Source organism: Genypterus blacodes, unplaced genomic scaffold (assembly GCF_046128005.1).
Source record: "Genypterus blacodes isolate CSIRO-AG114 ecotype Tasmania unplaced genomic scaffold, CSIRO-AGI_Gbla_v1 ptg000007l_1, whole genome shotgun sequence".
NCBI lineage: Eukaryota > Metazoa > Chordata > Actinopteri > Ophidiiformes > Ophidiidae > Genypterus > Genypterus blacodes.
In genome coordinates this window covers 5,231,230-5,250,000 of record NW_027466821.1, presented here as the reverse complement: position 1 = coordinate 5,250,000, position 18,771 = coordinate 5,231,230, and the positions used below count along the sequence as shown (strand labels likewise).

Here is an 18,771-nt window from a genome sequence, read left to right as displayed (position 1 = left end):
GGGAAAACACAGGGAAAAAAAGTTTAATATGAAACGAAAAAGCAAGCAGAGAGTGTAGATAAACAACAGGATGACGAAAAGATTGCGCAGAAGGAGAGAATAGAGAGAAAAGAAGCAGGCGAGGAAAAAGAAAGAGGAGCGAGACCAAAGCCGAGAGTCTCACTGGGACGAGATGCAATGAGAGATTTGCATAGATGGGGAGAGGAGGAGGAAAAGTGAACATGCAGTATCTTCGAGAGAGAGAGAGAGAGAGAGAGAGAGAGAGAGAACGATAAAGGGAGGAAGGAAGGAATCGATGGAGAAGGAGGCAGAGGTCTCAATCTCTCATTGTTAGCAGATGTTATAAATGAGGTCCATTTCTGTTGGAGCGGATTTACCTCCGTCTGTACCCATTATCCCTCCTCCACCCACTCACAAAGCACTCGGATACACTCACACACACACACACACACACACTGAATGCACGGACATTGTTCTTATCTACACTTTAATTCTTGCTCCATCCTTCCATTTCGTCTCTCCCTCCTCCCTCCATCTACCCTCTCAACACCTCCTCCCCCCCCCCCCCCTCCTCTCTCTCTACCCAGTCCTTTTCCCTTGTTTATCTTCAAGCCAGTGAGCTAAAATATTTCAACGCTGCAAAATGTTTTGGTTAATGGAATACTCATCAAAGACGAATAAAGTGTCCCGGAGCGTAAAATGTAAGAAAAATAAGGTGAAACAACAACTTTCCGCTCCGACTCACCCAGAAATGAGCCTGTCATCTCAGCCTCACTCCCTCCGCCATTGGTTGCCTCTCGTCTACTTTTATTTAATTTAAACCAATCAGCGCTGACACCTCGCCAGAATTAGTTAGGCGTGCCGGCGGATAAAATAGCATTGTGCGTAAGAGGACATGCTGGCAAGATACTTCAAATTATGCGGAGGCAGCTTGTTGTGACAGCGTCGGTTACCTTGAGTAGAAAATGATGCTGTTTGTGCTATTTGTTAGTAATTTCAGTGTAAGGAGGATAAAGACGGCTCACTTTTAAAAGCAGCCGCAATTACTGCAAAAACATATACCTACATATTAGCTGTGACAGCAGCTGGAAGCAGCCAACCCATATTTTGGAAAAGGAGCTCGCTGCCCAACCATTCATCAGCTCTGATGAATGTTTTGGCTTCCCACAGTCATATGACCTGGGCTTTTGATCTCTCACTCAGGCTGTGTTTGGTTTGCTCTTCCAGATGTACACTATTTAAATCTTTAAGAAAGAGGCAGCAATCATGATAATTGAATAAGTCAAACAGAACCATACATTTCAATTTTGTAATTCTTGGTTGTCTGACTGACTGACTGACTGACTGACTGGAATTGACTAATCCTTGACTAACCCTAATCCCAATCAAACTAATTATCTTTGTTATACCTTCAACAAAACCCACCACTGCTGCCAGCTCTAACCCTGATTTTCCTCTGTGCTCTGCAATTTGTCTTCACTGAAGTCAAATGTTCTGTCACAGTAACACGCATAACCTAGAGCGAGCAGAGAAGTTACTCAATCTTCGCCACAATGTGCTAAATAACTGCGCTTTACTTATTTTGGGGGGATGCTGGGAGCTCAGATTGGATGGCTTCACGCTGATGATAAGGGTTAATTTATATGTCTGCTGGAGGGCATGGACAAAGTGTGTGTGCCTGTGTGTGATCTCCAGCGTTTTTTACCATTAGGAGCAGCGGGGTATTGAAGCGAGGCTCACACTGAAGTGTCCTCCAGCAACAATCTATTTCTCAGTACCAGAGGCGCTGCTGTGTTGCTTGCACAGTACAACGCTTTCCCCTCAGGGATTAGCTATGGAATATCAGAGGAAAGCTGCGCGTCGACACCTTCCCTCTAGATCTGCAATGAGAGCCCTGGTGTCATGACCCGCTGCTTCAATAATACATTAGAGAAATGTAATGTGATGTCACGCGATGAAGCAAAGTGGAATGGACTTGCAGACTCAGAGACGAAACTTGAAGAGTAAGAAGAGTGAAAGCGTGGAACAGTTACACAGGCACTGGCAACTAGATGATGAATTGATTTGCTTTGCCACTAAGACGTTCAATGCCGGTCACACCCATCTGAATCAATCCACCACCAGAGAGCTGAGGAGCAAAGAATCTGCGAGTAAAACATAGCAGAAATGTCTCAAGTTTCAGCCACTATAACAGCCACAGGAAGGCAACAGGAGAGAATGACGGCATTGGGACGTGGCGGGGAGAAAGTGAGTGATGGGAGGATGGAGATAAAATAGGTGGAGGGGGAGGTATCAGACCTGTCTATCTGACAGACAGATGCAGAGACAAGTGGACTGATGGGAGAGAGAAAGAAGAGAGGGAAACGGGGACGAAGAAGGTGGAATATATGCAAATATCCCATAGCGAGGCAGCTGAAAGAACGAAGGAAGAGAAGAAGAAATAGACCGAGACAGAAGGTTGGAGAATTTCAATTAGCAAAAAAGCAGTTGGATTTCCATAGGTCAGAGATGAAAACACTCAGATGGAGCTTGTGGACAGAGAAAGAGAAATGATGACATAAAAAAAGAGGACTGAGTGAAAGAAAGAGGGGGGTGATGGAAGAAACAAGAAAACAAAAGTAAGAAGAAGCCCTCAGTGCTGCCTGATTTACTTTAGAAACTCTAAACATGAACAGCAAGCCTGCATACCAGAGACTAAATGTTTGTGAGGGAGAGATGCAAAGACGACACTGCGTCGCGCATTAATAAAACATGGGTCTGTGTGTGTGTGTGTGTGTGTGTGTGTGTGTGTGTTTGTGTGTATGTGCCTGCTGAGGTTTCGCCAGCAGGCTCTCCCATCTGTGTGCGGCGTGCAGCGGCAGCACTAATAGGGGCAGAAGCAGCAGAGACACAAACGGACAGCGAGAGATGTGCACAAAAAAAGGCGACAGAAGAAGAGCAATAACAAACTGTTTCTCTGCGCGTGCAAACGCTCCAGAGGAGAGAGGTGAGCCAAACTGCACAGCTGGTTCACTCCCGTCCTCATTCTTTCTCCTCTGTGCCTCTCCCGTTCTTTTTCAGCATCCACTATCGCATAAGTGGACTTTTCTGTTTGCATTCCTCTTCCCAGAGAGTTTCTTAACTCCTCGCAGTAAATCTATCCCCATGGCCAAACTTTCCTCCTTCCACAGCAGCTGTTTTCTCCCCTCCTCCCCCCAGCCCCCCCCCCCCCCCCCCCCCCCCCCCTCTTTCTCTCTCCCTCTCACCTGTACTTCAAAGCATCTTCTGCCTCTCTCCACTCGCTCCTCTTCCCGTTTACCTCCAAGCTTTACTTAATTCCAAACCTCGTTATCTCCCAAACTACACCCATTTCTCCTTGCCGAGCCTCCACCGTACCTCGCCTGAGCTAAAGCAAAACAGGCTGGGGGGAGGTGATGGCAGCAGCAGACAGTGGCACAGACGAGGCAAGAGGGGGAAAAAAAAGCAATACAGGTTTAGAGTGGACCCAGATCTAAGTGGCTCTCATGGTGAGCGAGAATGCTACATCATGGCTAGGTGTCGCCTATTGAACTGATGAGCAAAACAGAGAGGATAAAGAATGGGATGGAGAGAGAGATTGAGAGGGAGGGCCAGGAGAAGAAATTATAGAGAGCCAGAAATGTTGAAACTCGCAAACTCACACACACACACACAGCTTCAGTACACCAGAGAGATTTGTGTGCCACTCTCCACTGATTAAAAAAAAAACTCAATTTAGGGAACCTCCATTTGTGTCATGATCTAAATTCTCCACCGCAGCAGCCTTATGAGCGAATAGGAACGACGGAAAGGGGAGCCAGGGGGGGGGGCGGGGGGTGTTGGAGAGCGGGACGCCGTTAAACTGATCAAAAGAGACAAAGCGGCTCGAGCGGGGGACAGAAATACGATTTAGTGGAGAATGAGAGCGCGGGAGGGGAGGACTTAAACAAAAGGAGGAACAAGGAATTACATTACCGAGCATGGCAGAGAGGAGAGGAAGGTGAGGGAGGGAGAGAGAGAGAGAGACAGCAACAGAGAGACAGTGAGAGAGAGAGACTATATTCCAAAATACATGAATTACGCCGCTGTCTTACATGTGAAACATACCGACACATGGTCTTACACAACCGGTACAGAGAGTCCTATGTGAGGTTCACTTCACGCGTGTGTGTGTGTGTGTGTGTGTGTGTGTGTGTGTGAGTATGTGTGTATTCAAGAATGTATAATTTGCACTGACTTTTAAAAGGTCAATCAATACTCAAAAGGTTCAAAAAGCTGACATTTATTTCCCTATGTTGGCATGAAGGAAACACACAAACATGCACAAGCACAAGCACACACACACACACACACACACACACAGTATACAGAGCACAGGCAACTATGCATGCCGGTATTCCTGCATGCAAGCTGTATCCATCCATCTTTACCCTTCTGTTTGTCCCTGCCTCTAATCCATCCATCCATCCATCCTGACATGTAGTAAGTCAAGCAGATCAGCAGCAACAGACTTAGATGTGGTGTGTGTGTGTGTGTGTGTGTGTGTGTGTGTGTGTGTGTGTGTGTGTGTGTGTGTGTGTGTGTGTGTGTGTGTGTGTGTGTGTTGTGTGTTTGTGTGTGTGTGCGTGTGTGAGAGAGAGAGAGAGGACTAGAACTTTTGCATTCCTCCCGTCTCAGCTTGACAGAATCGCTCGCTGTCTGGTTAATTGGGATCTTCATAAACAAAGCATTCCTGACAAAACGTTTGAGATTTTTGGGGTGAATTAGGTACAAATGTGAGATTCGTTGGCCTCTATGGATACCGAATAACTAGTTGTCTCCCATCCCCACGGTGTCATTTCAGCTCCAACTCTGTGTTCAGTGTGTGTCTGCCTGCCAGCTGTATGATTGCCTTTATATACACCTGACTGTTCTCTTCGCCCCATTATGTATACACGGAAATACAACAAAATAACAATGTACTGCCTCCAAAAACAACCATAGAGGCAGAATCCAGACCTCTGTGACATTGTCGCCACGGCATCTGAGCCCAATAAGCTCGTATAGCTCACATGAAGATGTTCAGGCTATATGTGTGGTGCTGAAAAAAGAAGCTGTCAGTCAATGTGTCAGTCTATTTATATGTTCTGCCATTCTTGTTGCACCTCTTCTGTCTGTCTATCCGGTCTGCCAGTTTCTCATTTTCCCCTGTCTGCCTCCTCCTCCTCCTCCTTTTTTTTGTCTCTTTCCGACCACAACCTACACACACACACATACACACACACACACACACACACACACACACACACACATACTTCCTATGGAGTATCGATTGCACCACTTCAGTTTGCAGCGGATGTAAATCCTCTCTCACGGCACAGAGTTTGTGAGGTGAAGCGACTGTAAAGTAAGCAAGTAAGTAAAGTTCAACAGCAACTCACACACACGCCTGCACACCTATATTACGATTATGTCTATACAATATTCTAGTTCAAGATGCGGAATAATGAGAGATTTGATTGATTCTGATGCTGTGATAGACCTTAAATGTGCGTGGTTGTATCTAATCCTCCATCTAAACTCTTCTGCCAATTCCCTGTTGCACAAATCGAGGCCAAGATCGTCTCTCACAGGAAGGTTCTCAAACAGATGTCGATCTGCTCTCACTAACCTTTCCTTCCCGAGTTCGCCCTGACCCGAGAAACTTTCACTATCTCTCTGCTCCAACGTCCACTGCTTCACCACTTCGTCCTCCCACTTACCTGTCTGTCTCCACCGCTTGCTTAATGTTTGATCAATTGCCAATCTGGGCCCTGCCTCTCCTCGTCTGCAATATATCAGGGTGTTAAAGTCGCAGTTATCGTTGCTTTTAGTCTTTGTGCCTCATATTCTTCCTTCACAAAGGTCAACGTGCCCTTGTGATCCTTTTGAAGCATTTCACTCGAGCTGGACTGCAAATATTACCTACGTGCCTTCACTTTGGAGCGAGCATCCTCTCAGTTTCTCTTCCCTTGCCAAATGGATACCACAGATGACTCACATCTCTCTTGATTTATCTCAATCTAAGGGTGTTACTGGCAGAGAAAAGTTCATCCCTCTCTTCGCCGCCATTCGGTTTCTCACCGTCTTTTTCGCTTACTTTGTCAATTCTGCCAATCGCCCCGTTCTATCTGGCTCTGACTCCAAAGTTATGAGGATCGAAAAGGTTTTCTTTCCCAGCCAATGGCTCAATGTTTTTCGGGTCAAATTACTAGATCTCTCTGTCTTCTGGTTCCCGCTCACTTCTACCTCATTTGCTGCGTATGTGTCCATCGCTCTGTCTCTCTGTGAGGTCTTCAAGCCCAGGCAGAATTCATCTCCACACGCAATAACCCTCACGCCATCTCTGCTCCCTCCGTCTCTCCCCAAGATCATCATAACCAGGCGAGTTAGTCTTCCAGTCCTGTCGATCTGCCCCCTGTCTCTCTGAGGTCATTATCAGCGAGTAAGCTTCATCATCCCCCAGATGGTTCCTCCACCGGCTCCGGCCCCAAAATACCCCTCACCACTACCTCTAGCTGTCTCTCCCTCCAAGGTTGTCTCATCCAGGCGTGAAGTTCTCCATCTCAAAGAATATCTTGTTCTAATTAGTGCTCGTTGTTTCCCATGGCGATGCCCATCTTGTCTCTCAGCAGGAGAGATGAGATTCTAAGAGTTTTCTGGCAAATACTCACTGGGCCCAACAAGACAGCCAAATTGCAAACCCTACAACTATACACACAAACACCGGCAGAATGGCATTGTCGCTGCTTGAAGCTTCTGCTGCCCCTTTGGTGGTGAGCACAGCGCACAAAAGCACCAAATCTGCCCTCCATTAGTGAACCAGCGTAGATGCTTTGAGCTATGCAAAGCCAATTTCACACGTTGTTGCTTTGAAAATGTGCAACCTTTAAAAAACTCTTAATGTGACACACGTGTAAGCCGTGTCCCATTTTTGGCTGCAGGCAGCAATGGGAAGAGGCTGTCTTGTTTGATTTGTGCCTTCGTTCAGTCCTTCCAAGTCCCAATTTAAAGTTTCTTGCTAAGGGACTTTTATCCACACAGCAATGGAACCAGGGCATGTTGCTGATGCGTTTTGATTACAGCAGTATTTAGTGTCTCTCTGAAGATAAACTATACATTATTTGCTGAATTAAGGTGATTATAAAGACTATACATCTTGGTTAAAGAGGCTTGAACATTTCAGGATTAATGGCCCGGTTCTTGATTGGACATATATCACAGCTTAAAGTGCGACAGGGCTCAACTTCCCCCAAATCTGTTGTCATGCACCACAAATTCTTCCACGTTTCGACACTGCATGCAGTCACTGCCCGCAGCTGCTCGAATCTAATTGAAAATCTTGTTACGCGAGGGCAGGATGGGTGCAGAACTCTCCACAGAGCGCTCCATACCACCATTAGCTGTCTTTCCTCCCTGCAGAAACCTGGTCATCGCCTCTCCCGACCTTCATTGCTGCTCTTTCTGGGCTTCCCAGTGGTGAAATGACCTTCCTATTACTGCAGTAACTTCTGCCAAAGCTCACTACTTTTCTCTCCCAAATAATGCTCATACCACACAGGAATAGTTTGCTCAGGCTGTTGCTGACGGAGTTTGAAACAAATAAGTTTTGTTCTTAAGTAGGGTTCAAAATAATTCAATAATGGTGTTTTAGGGGCTAAAAGTGAGATCTAATGAGAGGTTTAAGGCCTGGCCTCTCTTTCTAAAGGAGGAGAAGTGAGATATGAAGTAGAGGAATATGAGATGCTGCAGGAGGAGGCAATTGAAGGACAAATATTACAGTGGAATGGAGAAACAGCAAAAAGCAAAGGAATATGAGTGATGGCGCAAGAACCATCAGGAAGGTTTAAAAAGAACTCTTTGTTGTGTCCTCAAGACTAACAAAAGCGAGTGAATGTGAATAAACCAAGGTAATCTGTGTGGGCGAGCACATAACACACGCATTGGAACAGAATCACAATTTGTTATGGCGCATTTAACTCCAATGTAAGAATGTATGTTCTAATAATCTTCACTGCTTTGACAACATTAAGTGGATGGAACACTTTATGGTATGTTATATTTTAGTATTGGTTAATAGTGTGTTTGCTTTAGTGGGATGGTTTTATTGGGCTTATTAATCCATCTATTCATTGAACAAACTAACAGAAAAAGCTAAATCGATTATCATTGAGCGTTATGTAAACACCTGTATCAGTAGTGTTACATTGAAAATCAGTGGGAATGTTTTGGAGCCAAATTGAAAGCTCTTGTATGCCTAAATATTAGTTCCAGTCTCCTGTAATAGCACTGGTGCAGGGGTGTGTAGATTTATGCATCTTCTTTGCTGTGTTCTGACTCAGCATGTGTGTGCATAAGCTAATTAACAAACTGCCATATAAAGGCTTGGCATGGTGTGTGTGTAAATGTGTGTGTGTGCCTCTCTGTGTGTCCCATTTAGATGCTTTCTGGACAAACGGCACTTCCAGAAATTATAATTGGTTGATTCTTTCAATTTTTCACATTCATTTTCCAGTGGGCAATGATTGTTACGTCTACATGAAGTCGCACACACAGCTCAACCGTGTGCAGAGGAGCCTTCCAGGTGAGAGGCTCCACCGTCTGCTGTGTGACACTCCAGCCGGGCAGATCTGTCTCGCCGTCACGGGCATTAAACTTTTCTAACCATCAGACCAAGCTGCCACTAGTGAAGGATCCTATTTCGGTGATGAATTGAAGGTATTTGAACTTGGTAGGAGGCTTTAACCAAGGTGCTCCATCAACGTGTGTCAACCAGGCTGCATTAATAGGAGGAGGCCTGGGGAGATCCACCGTCTTGGTGGGAATATCCATGTCGAAATAATTAACTCTTTGTCACATCTTTTGTCTCCTCTTCCTTTCCTCCTCCTTCCCCTCCCCTCTCTCCCTTTCCTGCCACTCATGCCTCCAAGGTTTAATTTTGCGTGTTAAGGTGATTTGGTATGGATCCAAGAGGAGAACAATTGCTGCCCTAACAACTTGAGATCTTCCCCTCCCTCCTGCGCTCTCTCGTTCACCTTGTGCGGCGGCTGGAAAGGTGAATTGGCATGCGTCCAGTGAGCAGGGAGAGTGCGAGAATCCACAATCCACTTATCCGCTCATTCTGCCTTTATGTGCCACACACACACAATCACAAACACATAGAGTTTTATCAATGTCATGTCGACGCGAAAGAAATCGATAACAAATATACCTTTAATTGGAGAACGCGCATCACACATACGCACAGAGTGTTCCAAACAACGTAGTCAGCTTAAGAGCCTTATGTAAATAACCCAGAGAAGAGCGACGACAACAGACAACCAGCAGCCCTCATCGCTCAGAAAAGACTTTGGTCTTTCAAACACTTGATTTCTGAGCCACATTCTGCACATGGGATCTAACATCTGAACTTTAATGTGACGACAAGCTGACTAATGACTCCCCTGAGTGAGTGTTTCTCAAATTACTGCTCAACATTATGGCAAAACTTACCAGCGACAAAAGTAAGAAACTTAACATGAACACACATTTAATTTCAACCTGCAATGTGCAACAAAAACAACTCGTAAGAAGTTAGACGAGTGATTCATCAGAGCACAAAGTTGTGACCTTCTCCTTATAGAATGAATTTTCCCCCTCACGAGGCCATCACACACCCGCACACCCACGCAATAATGCAGAAACACACCAGTGCTCACACACCTGCTGCATCAATATGAAGGAGCAATCAGTGACAGGCTGCGAACTGGTTTTTGACACTCGCGGCGATGACAGACACAGATGGCAGAGGAAACAACGAACGCTGTCACGTAACGCACACAAACTCCCCCACGGATACACACACACACACACACACACACACACACACACACACACACACACACACACACACACACACTTATGCCGCTACCATTTCAATTTCACCACTAACACTAAATCAGACAAGCATTTTTCAATTTCACACAACAACACCGACTCACTATATCCGTCTCCGTCTTGCTTTGTAGCTCACCGGCATTTTGCATTCCGCACAATACTGACGGGGGGAACATGGGAAATGAAAGAGCGAAAGAGAAACAGGTACAGGCCCATCAGGGCCGAAAGGGATTAATGAGACGGTATTTAGATTGGGTTTTGGATATGACTTAGAAAGAAATGAATAGGTGTTTTTTTCCGGCTGAAATTGTCAGGGAAGCAGAGATGGAAGGGAATATGGACTTATAATAATGGAAAAAAAATGAAAAAAATGGAATGGAAAACGATGAGCAACTGAAAATAAGAATAAATTACCATTTGTAAAAAGGAACGTACCAATTAGTGTTGTGTTTGGGGAATGTCAACAAGTTTAACTTAGACAGATATAATGAACTAGTAGAGGTTGGTGCTGGATATCCTATATTTGTCATCAACTTACACATCATCATCATCATCATCATATTGCATCCATATAAACCGAAAGCTCACCGTTGAAGTTGACAGCCCGGATGTGGTTGAGCAGTTCTTTGCCATCGATGCTGTTGGCCATGGTGGGGCACAGGCCCGGCGTGCCGTAGCAGAGCTCCCGGTGCATGTGGTGCAGTGCGTGGGCCATGGCGTACACGGCGTCCATCACAAACTGCACCTTCCCCTCCTGCTCGTAGCTGGAGTCGCGGCCCACTTTCTCTAAACCTGCAGGGAAGAAAAAGGAAGTATATAAACTGGATGCTGTGGTTCTCTTATAGAAGCTGTTCACAAACAACTTTTTCCTTCAATGAAAATCCATTGGATGATTCCGATTCTCTAGGGTGAAGCAAGAAAAATTGGTGTGTTCAATAGAGAAAGAAAAAAGAAAGAAAGAATGAAAGAAAGAACAGCAAGTGGGGTGAAGCAAGAAAAATTGATGTGTTGAAGAGAGAAAGGTAGAGGAGGAGGGAGAAGGTGTTTGAGACAGGTAGAGCATCGGTCAGACCGAGCTCTCAGCCTGACACTGACAAATGACTCCACTCGTCCACTCACATGCTCATACAAAAAAAGTTACAGAATAAGGAACAACCTGTTCCTCCTTTGCATGTTCTGAACCACCGATAATTGAGTTTTCTCATACTGGGGAGGCTAAGGAAGTGAGGCGGCAACACACTCTGTCCTCATTCCGACCCATGTCACACCGCTGTGTGTTGACAGCCACGACTGACTGATTAGAAAGATCATTTCCTGCTGTTTGAGGAGAGGAAGTGCAGAAGAATTTATATTTGTTCCTCTCGCATGTTTTTCCCCATCTTCACTTTCTCTCTCTCTCTTTCACACACACACACACACACACACACATACATACCTACTTAATTCACCCTCTTTCTTTTTTTTTAGAAGTAGCAGTCACCTTCAGGCAACACAAACTGAATGAAACCCCGTTGGGGCCGAGTTGAATTAACGAGAGCAGAGGCCCTTCAATCAATACGAGCATCCATAAGGAATTAATGGGGTCCTGAGAACGAAATCCAATCTACAGTTATATAAAGCTGTCCGGTGTGTCGACCCATATGTGTATGTGCGCCTTTGTGTATGCATGTGAGAGGAGAATAGTGTGTGGGGGTGTGTGTGTGTGTGTTTTATTCCATGGTCAGCTCTTATTCAGTCTGACCCTCACACTGCCACCTGACAGAAGATAGTTGCTGCATCTTGTTTTAAGTGCAACTAAAGCAAAAAGTGCCACGCTAAAGTTCTCTGTCAAACAAACACACACACACACACACAGACAGACACACACACACTCCCTCCTCTACCTGTCTGCTTCCTCCCTTCTCTGCGTTGATGCCTTTCCCTTTATTCATGCAGGGAAGGTTAAACAGAGCACGGTTGCCTTGTTTTTCATTCAGGTTGACACACTCCTACACACAACACCGGAGCGGCGTAATCACATTCTCACGGGCCAAAGTGCAACTCTTCCCTAGCCAGGCAAGGGATTCAAACCCTTGACCCCGCGAGCCGTGACTGTGCATCATACCTCTAACTGGTTGCTTTGAGGCAATGCGGTATTGATTTTATGAGTAAACATGGGGTGGTGATCCAACAACAAGAATCACGAGTCAAAACTGACAGCAAATCAGGCTGTTTTTGGCAACAAACACAACTACGATGTAACTCATACTTACTTTATTTGTAGTGAGTTGAGTGTCATCCGCAAGCTCTTCCGATCTTAAATTACACTGTATATACTGAATATTATGTCTTTATTTCCTGTCACTTAACTGCAAAATGTCACATGGCACACAAAATGTTTCAATTTGGATCTGCAAAGATGTGATACATCTTTGACAGTATTGATGGTATAAAGCTATAAACGGCTGTGAGAGTAAGTTAGAGGTTTAAAAGTCTTATGCCCTCAAATAGTTTTGGTGACAGTTTCAGCTCTGTGATTGACGACCCTCGGGCCAATCCTGTGCCCGCAGCGCACAGCAGGGCGGTGAGCGAAGTGACACCAAAGGTAGGACGAATGCCACCTGCACTCCGGCGCAGCGATTGTCGATTTAACACCGAGCAGTTAATCGGATGTGTAGCGGTACTTTCATGCATGCAGAGCAACCAATTGTAGTATATATAATAGTGCAAATTTAATATAGAACATTAAAGCCACAGGATTAAACTCAAATTGAATTCTGTTCCATGTTGATTAGCCTTTTTTAAAAATGTGCCTCCCTTTTCACCTTATGAGTGTGAAATCCCCTTTGTTCACTGGAGACAAGTTAGATGAGTGCATTTATGTGTTTGCTTATGAGTGCTGACTCAAAAACATCAAACTAAATACTCGTGTTTTTGTTACACCATTTGTGCTTGACCGATGTTTGACCCATTCACACCACCAGCACTGTGCTGTCAAGGCTTAATCCCCCTTTTGTCACAGTTAATAGTCGAGCTGTAATCCTCACTCACACACTCACACACAAACACACGCGTCTGAAAGCTCTGTGCAGGTAAACAACAGCCCTTACATTCTGTTCATTATCATATTTATACGTGAATAATAATGTTTTATGACTGTTTTTAGAATTCCTGTCAGAGGTTTTATTCGGTGCAGAAAGAAAAGAAAGTCGGCTTTGTTATTGCAGGATTTATCATCGTTGGACGTCCTGGCTTCAGCTCAACAGATCGTGACTCTTGTCCTTCTACAGAAGCCGTCTGCCGTTTGCTCACAGTGCAGGTGAGCCGTAAAAGAAAGGGCCTGGGCCGCTAGTCATCAAGGTGCTCCAGCTTGAAAAATGAACCCAGATTCTACCTACAGTACCTCGGTGCTGATGTACAAGCATAAACTATGGCGCTGAATGCTTTGAATTGAGTTTGGTAAAGAGACGGCAAGACATAACAAATCATAATCGGTTTTTCATGCCAAGATATGAATAATAGCCGGACAAAGCTGTAGCCTGAGTGCCGCTTCTTGTGCTCAGACTTAGGTGAAATATGTTTTTGTCATTTTTACTTGGGCTTTGAGTGCGCTCGGCCAATTAGAAGTAAAATCCTTTTTATAAATATTTTATTGCCCGGTGTCAAAGGTTCTGCCTGACGTCTGATTGCCTTTGTTCCCGCTTCCTCCATTGGGCCTCTTTAACGGCCAATATGAATGTTTATATGGGAATGCCAATTGACATTCTTGCACATGGAGCCTGATGGCTTACGGTCATTACACGCTCGTCCACATGCATGCAGGCACAGAAACACGTCCCTCTACTCACACACACACACACACACACACACACAGATGCACTTACACACACACACTTTCAGGCACATTATGGAGCAAATGTATATCCTCTGCTACGCTGCTCCCAGTGCATCAGAGAACAGAAGAGTCCACATTAAGAGCTGCAATCTCGCCTAAACCCACTAAAATGACAATACAGTGTAGTGTTATCACACTGGATCACCGGGATGTAATACAGAAAAGAATAATATGCATTCATAAAGCCGGCAAATTGGTCAATTCTATACACAACCGAGGACGGTGCTCTGTGTGAGGTACTGTATATCTTGCAGCATCTCAGACGATTAGACTCAGCCTGTCTTAAGCTGCCTGGTCTCCTGATATCACATGCTTATGACCATTTGGTTATGAAGTAGGACAACCAAGACATTAATACGCAAACATACAGTGTCAAAAAATGGGAACATGGTTTCATACAGCAGAAGGATGCATTAATGATAACTCTGTTTATGATCTCTATCAGGAAAAGCGGCACATTTCAGACCATTAGCGGGAAAAAACACCAATCACAGTTTCAATCAACTCTACTGCTGCTCTTCCTTTATGTCTTGTACCAGCTGGTGAGACGTGTGTGTGTGTTCTAGCCGTTCAAAAAAGCCAAACATCGCTGTGTTAATGAAGGTAACAAGCTGCTGGCCGAGCCAAACAGGCAGAAAAGGATGGTTTCAAGCCAAAACTTGGCAAGCTCCTCGAGTACAAGACTTAAAAAGAGGAAAGGCCGCATTCCAAACATGCTGAATATCTGTATAGACAACATGTTGTCATGTCTTGCCACTATTTTAATTACTTACTTACAAACTAATCAATCTGTTGAGCAGTGTTTGATCACTCATACCATACAAAAGTCAGCCTTGCCATTTCTACATTTACAGACTCAAAGCATTGTTAGCAGCAGTTAAAGAAATGTCTCTCCGTGTGTTTCTGAGCGTAAAGGTGTCTCGGCCATCTGCATGTGTCCGCCCTCATTTGCGTTCGCCGTTTGTGCGTATTCTGCATCCGGCAGAACACGTCCTGCACAGTGTGGTACTTTTGCGCTGAAGATCTGCCCTTCAGGAGATAATGAGAATTTCTCTTCGCCGCGCCGATGAGATGTGAGAGGACACGATGCATCATTAATCAGCATATCGCAAGACAACGCAATCGCACCTTGAGACGGTTAAACGGCTGCTACTCACGGGCAGCGCTAAAAGGGAAGAAGACTGCTGCGACTGTTTCCTACGATTGCATCAGTTGTTGTAATTGAAGAAAAAAGTCAGAGCAAGAGCGTAAGGGCGTGTGCGAGGCTGTGTGTGTGTGTGTGTGTGTTTGTGTGTGTGCGAGTGTGTGTGTGTGACAAGCACGACGCAATGAAGTTTTCATGGGATCTGTCACTACCAGCAAAATGTTCCACAAATCTCATCAGGTTTGCAGGTGTAAAATAAAAAGACATCCTTCGCCGAGTCTTTAATTCATTATGGATCGGGGCCGTCTGTGTGGAAATGAGGAAGGAAAGCGGGGATCAAATGTAAGATAAAGGTGGAGGCTTACAAAGATTGATGGACAGAATCCGCTGCCTTAATATGCCTTGCCCACATTACACTCCGTTCCATTTTCCAGACGGCAGCTGCTAAATTAAACCCGGCCTCTCCGTGAGTGTTTAACGACGTCGGAGATCACAGAAACCCTGGGGTTAGCTGACTTGCTGGTGAGCAAGGCTTTGCATTCAACATTCAACAACATATAAAGTCTGGTGATAAAAAAATAACTTCAGTCTTATACAAGTTGTTTGAACTGCGAAGTCAAAATCATCTCTGCCACCGAGACGTTCTAATGTTCCCCCGGTTGATTATTTCTTCTCTGCCTGTCGACATGCAGGCCTGGGTGCTGTGATGCGCTACAAGCGCCTGACTAATCTTGGTTCTGTTTCATCAAAAGCCAACGGGTGTGACAAAACTTGTTCCAGGGGCTGTTTCACGATGAAGGTGTCTTTGAAAATGTGATATTGGCTGTTTGACGAGGGTGGCGCCTGCACCTGACACCTGACACCGACAAGACAGCAGCAATTAAAAAGGCTTTGCCGTCTTTGATTGACCAAAGACAGCGGCCTGACACATGGGATTCATTAAATCAAAGGGCGCTTTTGTAGATGAAACGTGGCGGCTATCTTTCAACCGACTCATTACGCTACAATGATACAATGGTCTCATCTGGCAATTTAACACCAACGTGTCGACATCAGGGAACCTATTGTTAACATCATCAGGGTTACTGCAGATAATATCAGACTTAACGTCACCTGAGGTGTTGAGTTGAGCAATTTACAAAAAAGGCTCAAAGAGAAACATTTCAGAAGACACACAGAAGTATGGAGTGGAATATGCATACTTGAGTAAACAAAATTGTCAAATATTATAAAAAAAAACGCGCAGCAAAAATGATTTTCAACCTTATAATTAGCAGTTCAAGGAAAAAACCTAATGTTTTGCTTGATAGACGCCTTCGCTGCTCGATGTGCCGGCAAAGGTTTAACAGAGAGGGTGATTGATGGCGGCGCGGATGACAGACGGACTAATGATTCGGACGAGCTCCTTAATTAAACATCAATTAGCGATGCGCGTTTGATTTACTCTTCCTCCACTGTGCTCGGCACGAGGATATATGTGTGTGTGTGTGTGTGTGTGTGTGTGTGTGTGTGTGTATTTCTGTCTTTCTCTCTCGTCCCCTCCTTCCTGTTTCCTCACGCGTGTACGAGGGTATACGGCAGATCTGCAAGCAATTAAGTTCTGAAATGTATTTATAAACCTTCAAATTATTTACAGTGAGCTCAGGTGGTAATGAAGTGATTTGCATAAAGGCTTCTTAATGAGCTCTTCTCTCATTTATCAAACATCTCATCAGTGAGATCACACTGCATGTATATATACACACACCGACTCTTTAATGATGGTTATCACGAGTTACGACACAGACACACACACACAGAGGCATTACCTGTAGTTATAACCCGTTGTGTCGCTTCTCTGAGGTAGCTAAAGTGCTAATCAGCCAAGCCGGTGATCAATAATCAATACGAGGGAATAGGAAATGAACATCAGACGGATATTCTGCTCTACACGGCTTGACAAGAGAGCGGCGGAGCCAAGGGTCGTTGCAATACGTTGCAGCACAAATTTAACCGTGTGTGTGTCCGTGTGTGCGTCTACACGTGCCTTCAAAATGATCGATTTCATTTCAAACACGATTCTGGTGCAGCCGGAGAAGAAGTGGCAAAGTCAAGCATCGGCTTTCTGACAATTTCGCTGCAGGAGAATCAAATTTGGGGTTTAAACGAGAAAACACGGAAAAGCATCAGCGGAGGTTTTGATTAGAAGTTGGCACCGACGGCTAACTGACGGGTCTGCCGGACGTTTCTGCTGAACGCCTGGCCGGACCGTCTAATGACGGAGAATCTGCCTCCTTCTTCGCTCCTCTGCAATGTTCCGTGGCTCCTTCTCACTGACGACCAACATATGCCGCTAATACATATCACCCCCCTGCATTATCACTGCTATGTATTACGCCTGATGGTACACAAAGTGAGTATAAATTATTCATGAGTCGTTATTCACATTGTGCTGAATCACTGTCCTGGCACAGCGCGGTTCTGCTCGCTAGCTCTCGCTCTCGTCTCTCTTCTCCTCGTCCTCACATCTCCTCGTCTTCCTGTTTTTTTTCAATTTCCCTTTGTCACTCTCTTCTTCTCTTAATCTCTCTCCTGCACAGCTGTCGTGCAAACAAATAAACAAGTCTTTGTCTGCACCACTGAAGGAATATGTAGTTTATCTTCCACGCCCAGACGAGACGGGCATCTTCGGCTTCAGCCCTCCCGCCCTCGTCAGGCGATTACTTGGATCAGTCAGCGGACAGAAGGGAGGAGAGAGATGGAGCAAATGGCGAAGGCAAAGGAGAGCTGAGAGACGCTGGAAGAACAGGAGGAAAAAGAGCGATTAGAGCGAGCAGAATGCAAGTTGATGTTATGATAAATGATAGAAACGAGGATGAATACATCAGAATCAGAAAGAGAGAAGAAGAAACTAGGAACATGATGAAGGTAGAAGTAGACGTATTGTTGAGGAGAAGACCCACCATGAAAACCCATTTGTAAAGCAGCGCCGGGTCTCTCCAAACTGTTACCCTTGCACCTGTGTGTGTCTACGTGTGCGTACGAGTGTGTTTCCTGAACCAATGGAGTCAGTGTTGCAGTTATACACTCAAGAACGCACGGACGCGCACACACTGTGTAAACGGTGGCCGATAGGCGGCTCATCACTGACGCATTCAACCGCGTACTACACATGATGGCGAGAAAACACTTTGTGACACAGAACACACACACACACAAACATCTATGACAGCAGTTTGAACACTGTGTCTTGTGCGAGGAATTGGACAAACAATCATTCCACTGTTGTTAACTGCCACTTCATTTCACCTGCTGGAAAGCGAAGCAGCAGAAGAAGAAGAGTCATTAGAGATAGAGGTCTGTCTGTCTGTCTGTCACTCTCTCTGTCTCACAAGCCTGCAACGCGACTGTCTCTGTCTGCCTGTCTGTCTCCTCTAATTGTCCATCAAGCTCTCCATCTGCGTTTGTCGGCAAGTTTCAGCGTGTGGGGCCCCGAGGCCCTTTCGCAGGAGGAAGAAACAGTTTATCACAGCCTGCTCGCTTAATAACTCTCCTTCCCCGTCGACCTCGTTAGGATATGGTCTATTTGCGTCTGCTGCGAACATGTGTTTGTGTGCGGCTACGTGTGTGTGTGTCGAATGTTTGGCAAAGTCGTGATCTAATTAATTCCTGGAACTGTAGAGTGCCGTCTTGCAAATACACACACACATACGCAAACACATCACTGGTGTGGGATAATGACTTTGCGGCAGACTGTCATCTAGTAGCCTTTAGATGATCGTTAGCCCATTACTAAAAAAGCTATTAATAATTTATCTTTTAGGGGAGAGTGAAACACGTTTGTGGTGTGTAAGCATTTGATTATAATCCGCACTTCCCCGCT

The 18,771-nt window shown here is 45.2% G+C and overlaps 1 protein-coding gene across 1 annotated transcript in view; it reads right to left on the bottom strand.

The window, feature by feature from the left end:
- Positions 1-18,771, bottom strand: part of grm8a (glutamate receptor, metabotropic 8a) — a 154,066-nt gene that overhangs the window by 21,930 nt on the left and 113,365 nt on the right. Inside the window, 1 exon segment of the mRNA XM_076150122.1 lies at positions 10,480-10,683. Coding sequence (XP_076006237.1) covers positions 10,480-10,683 — 204 coding nt within the window.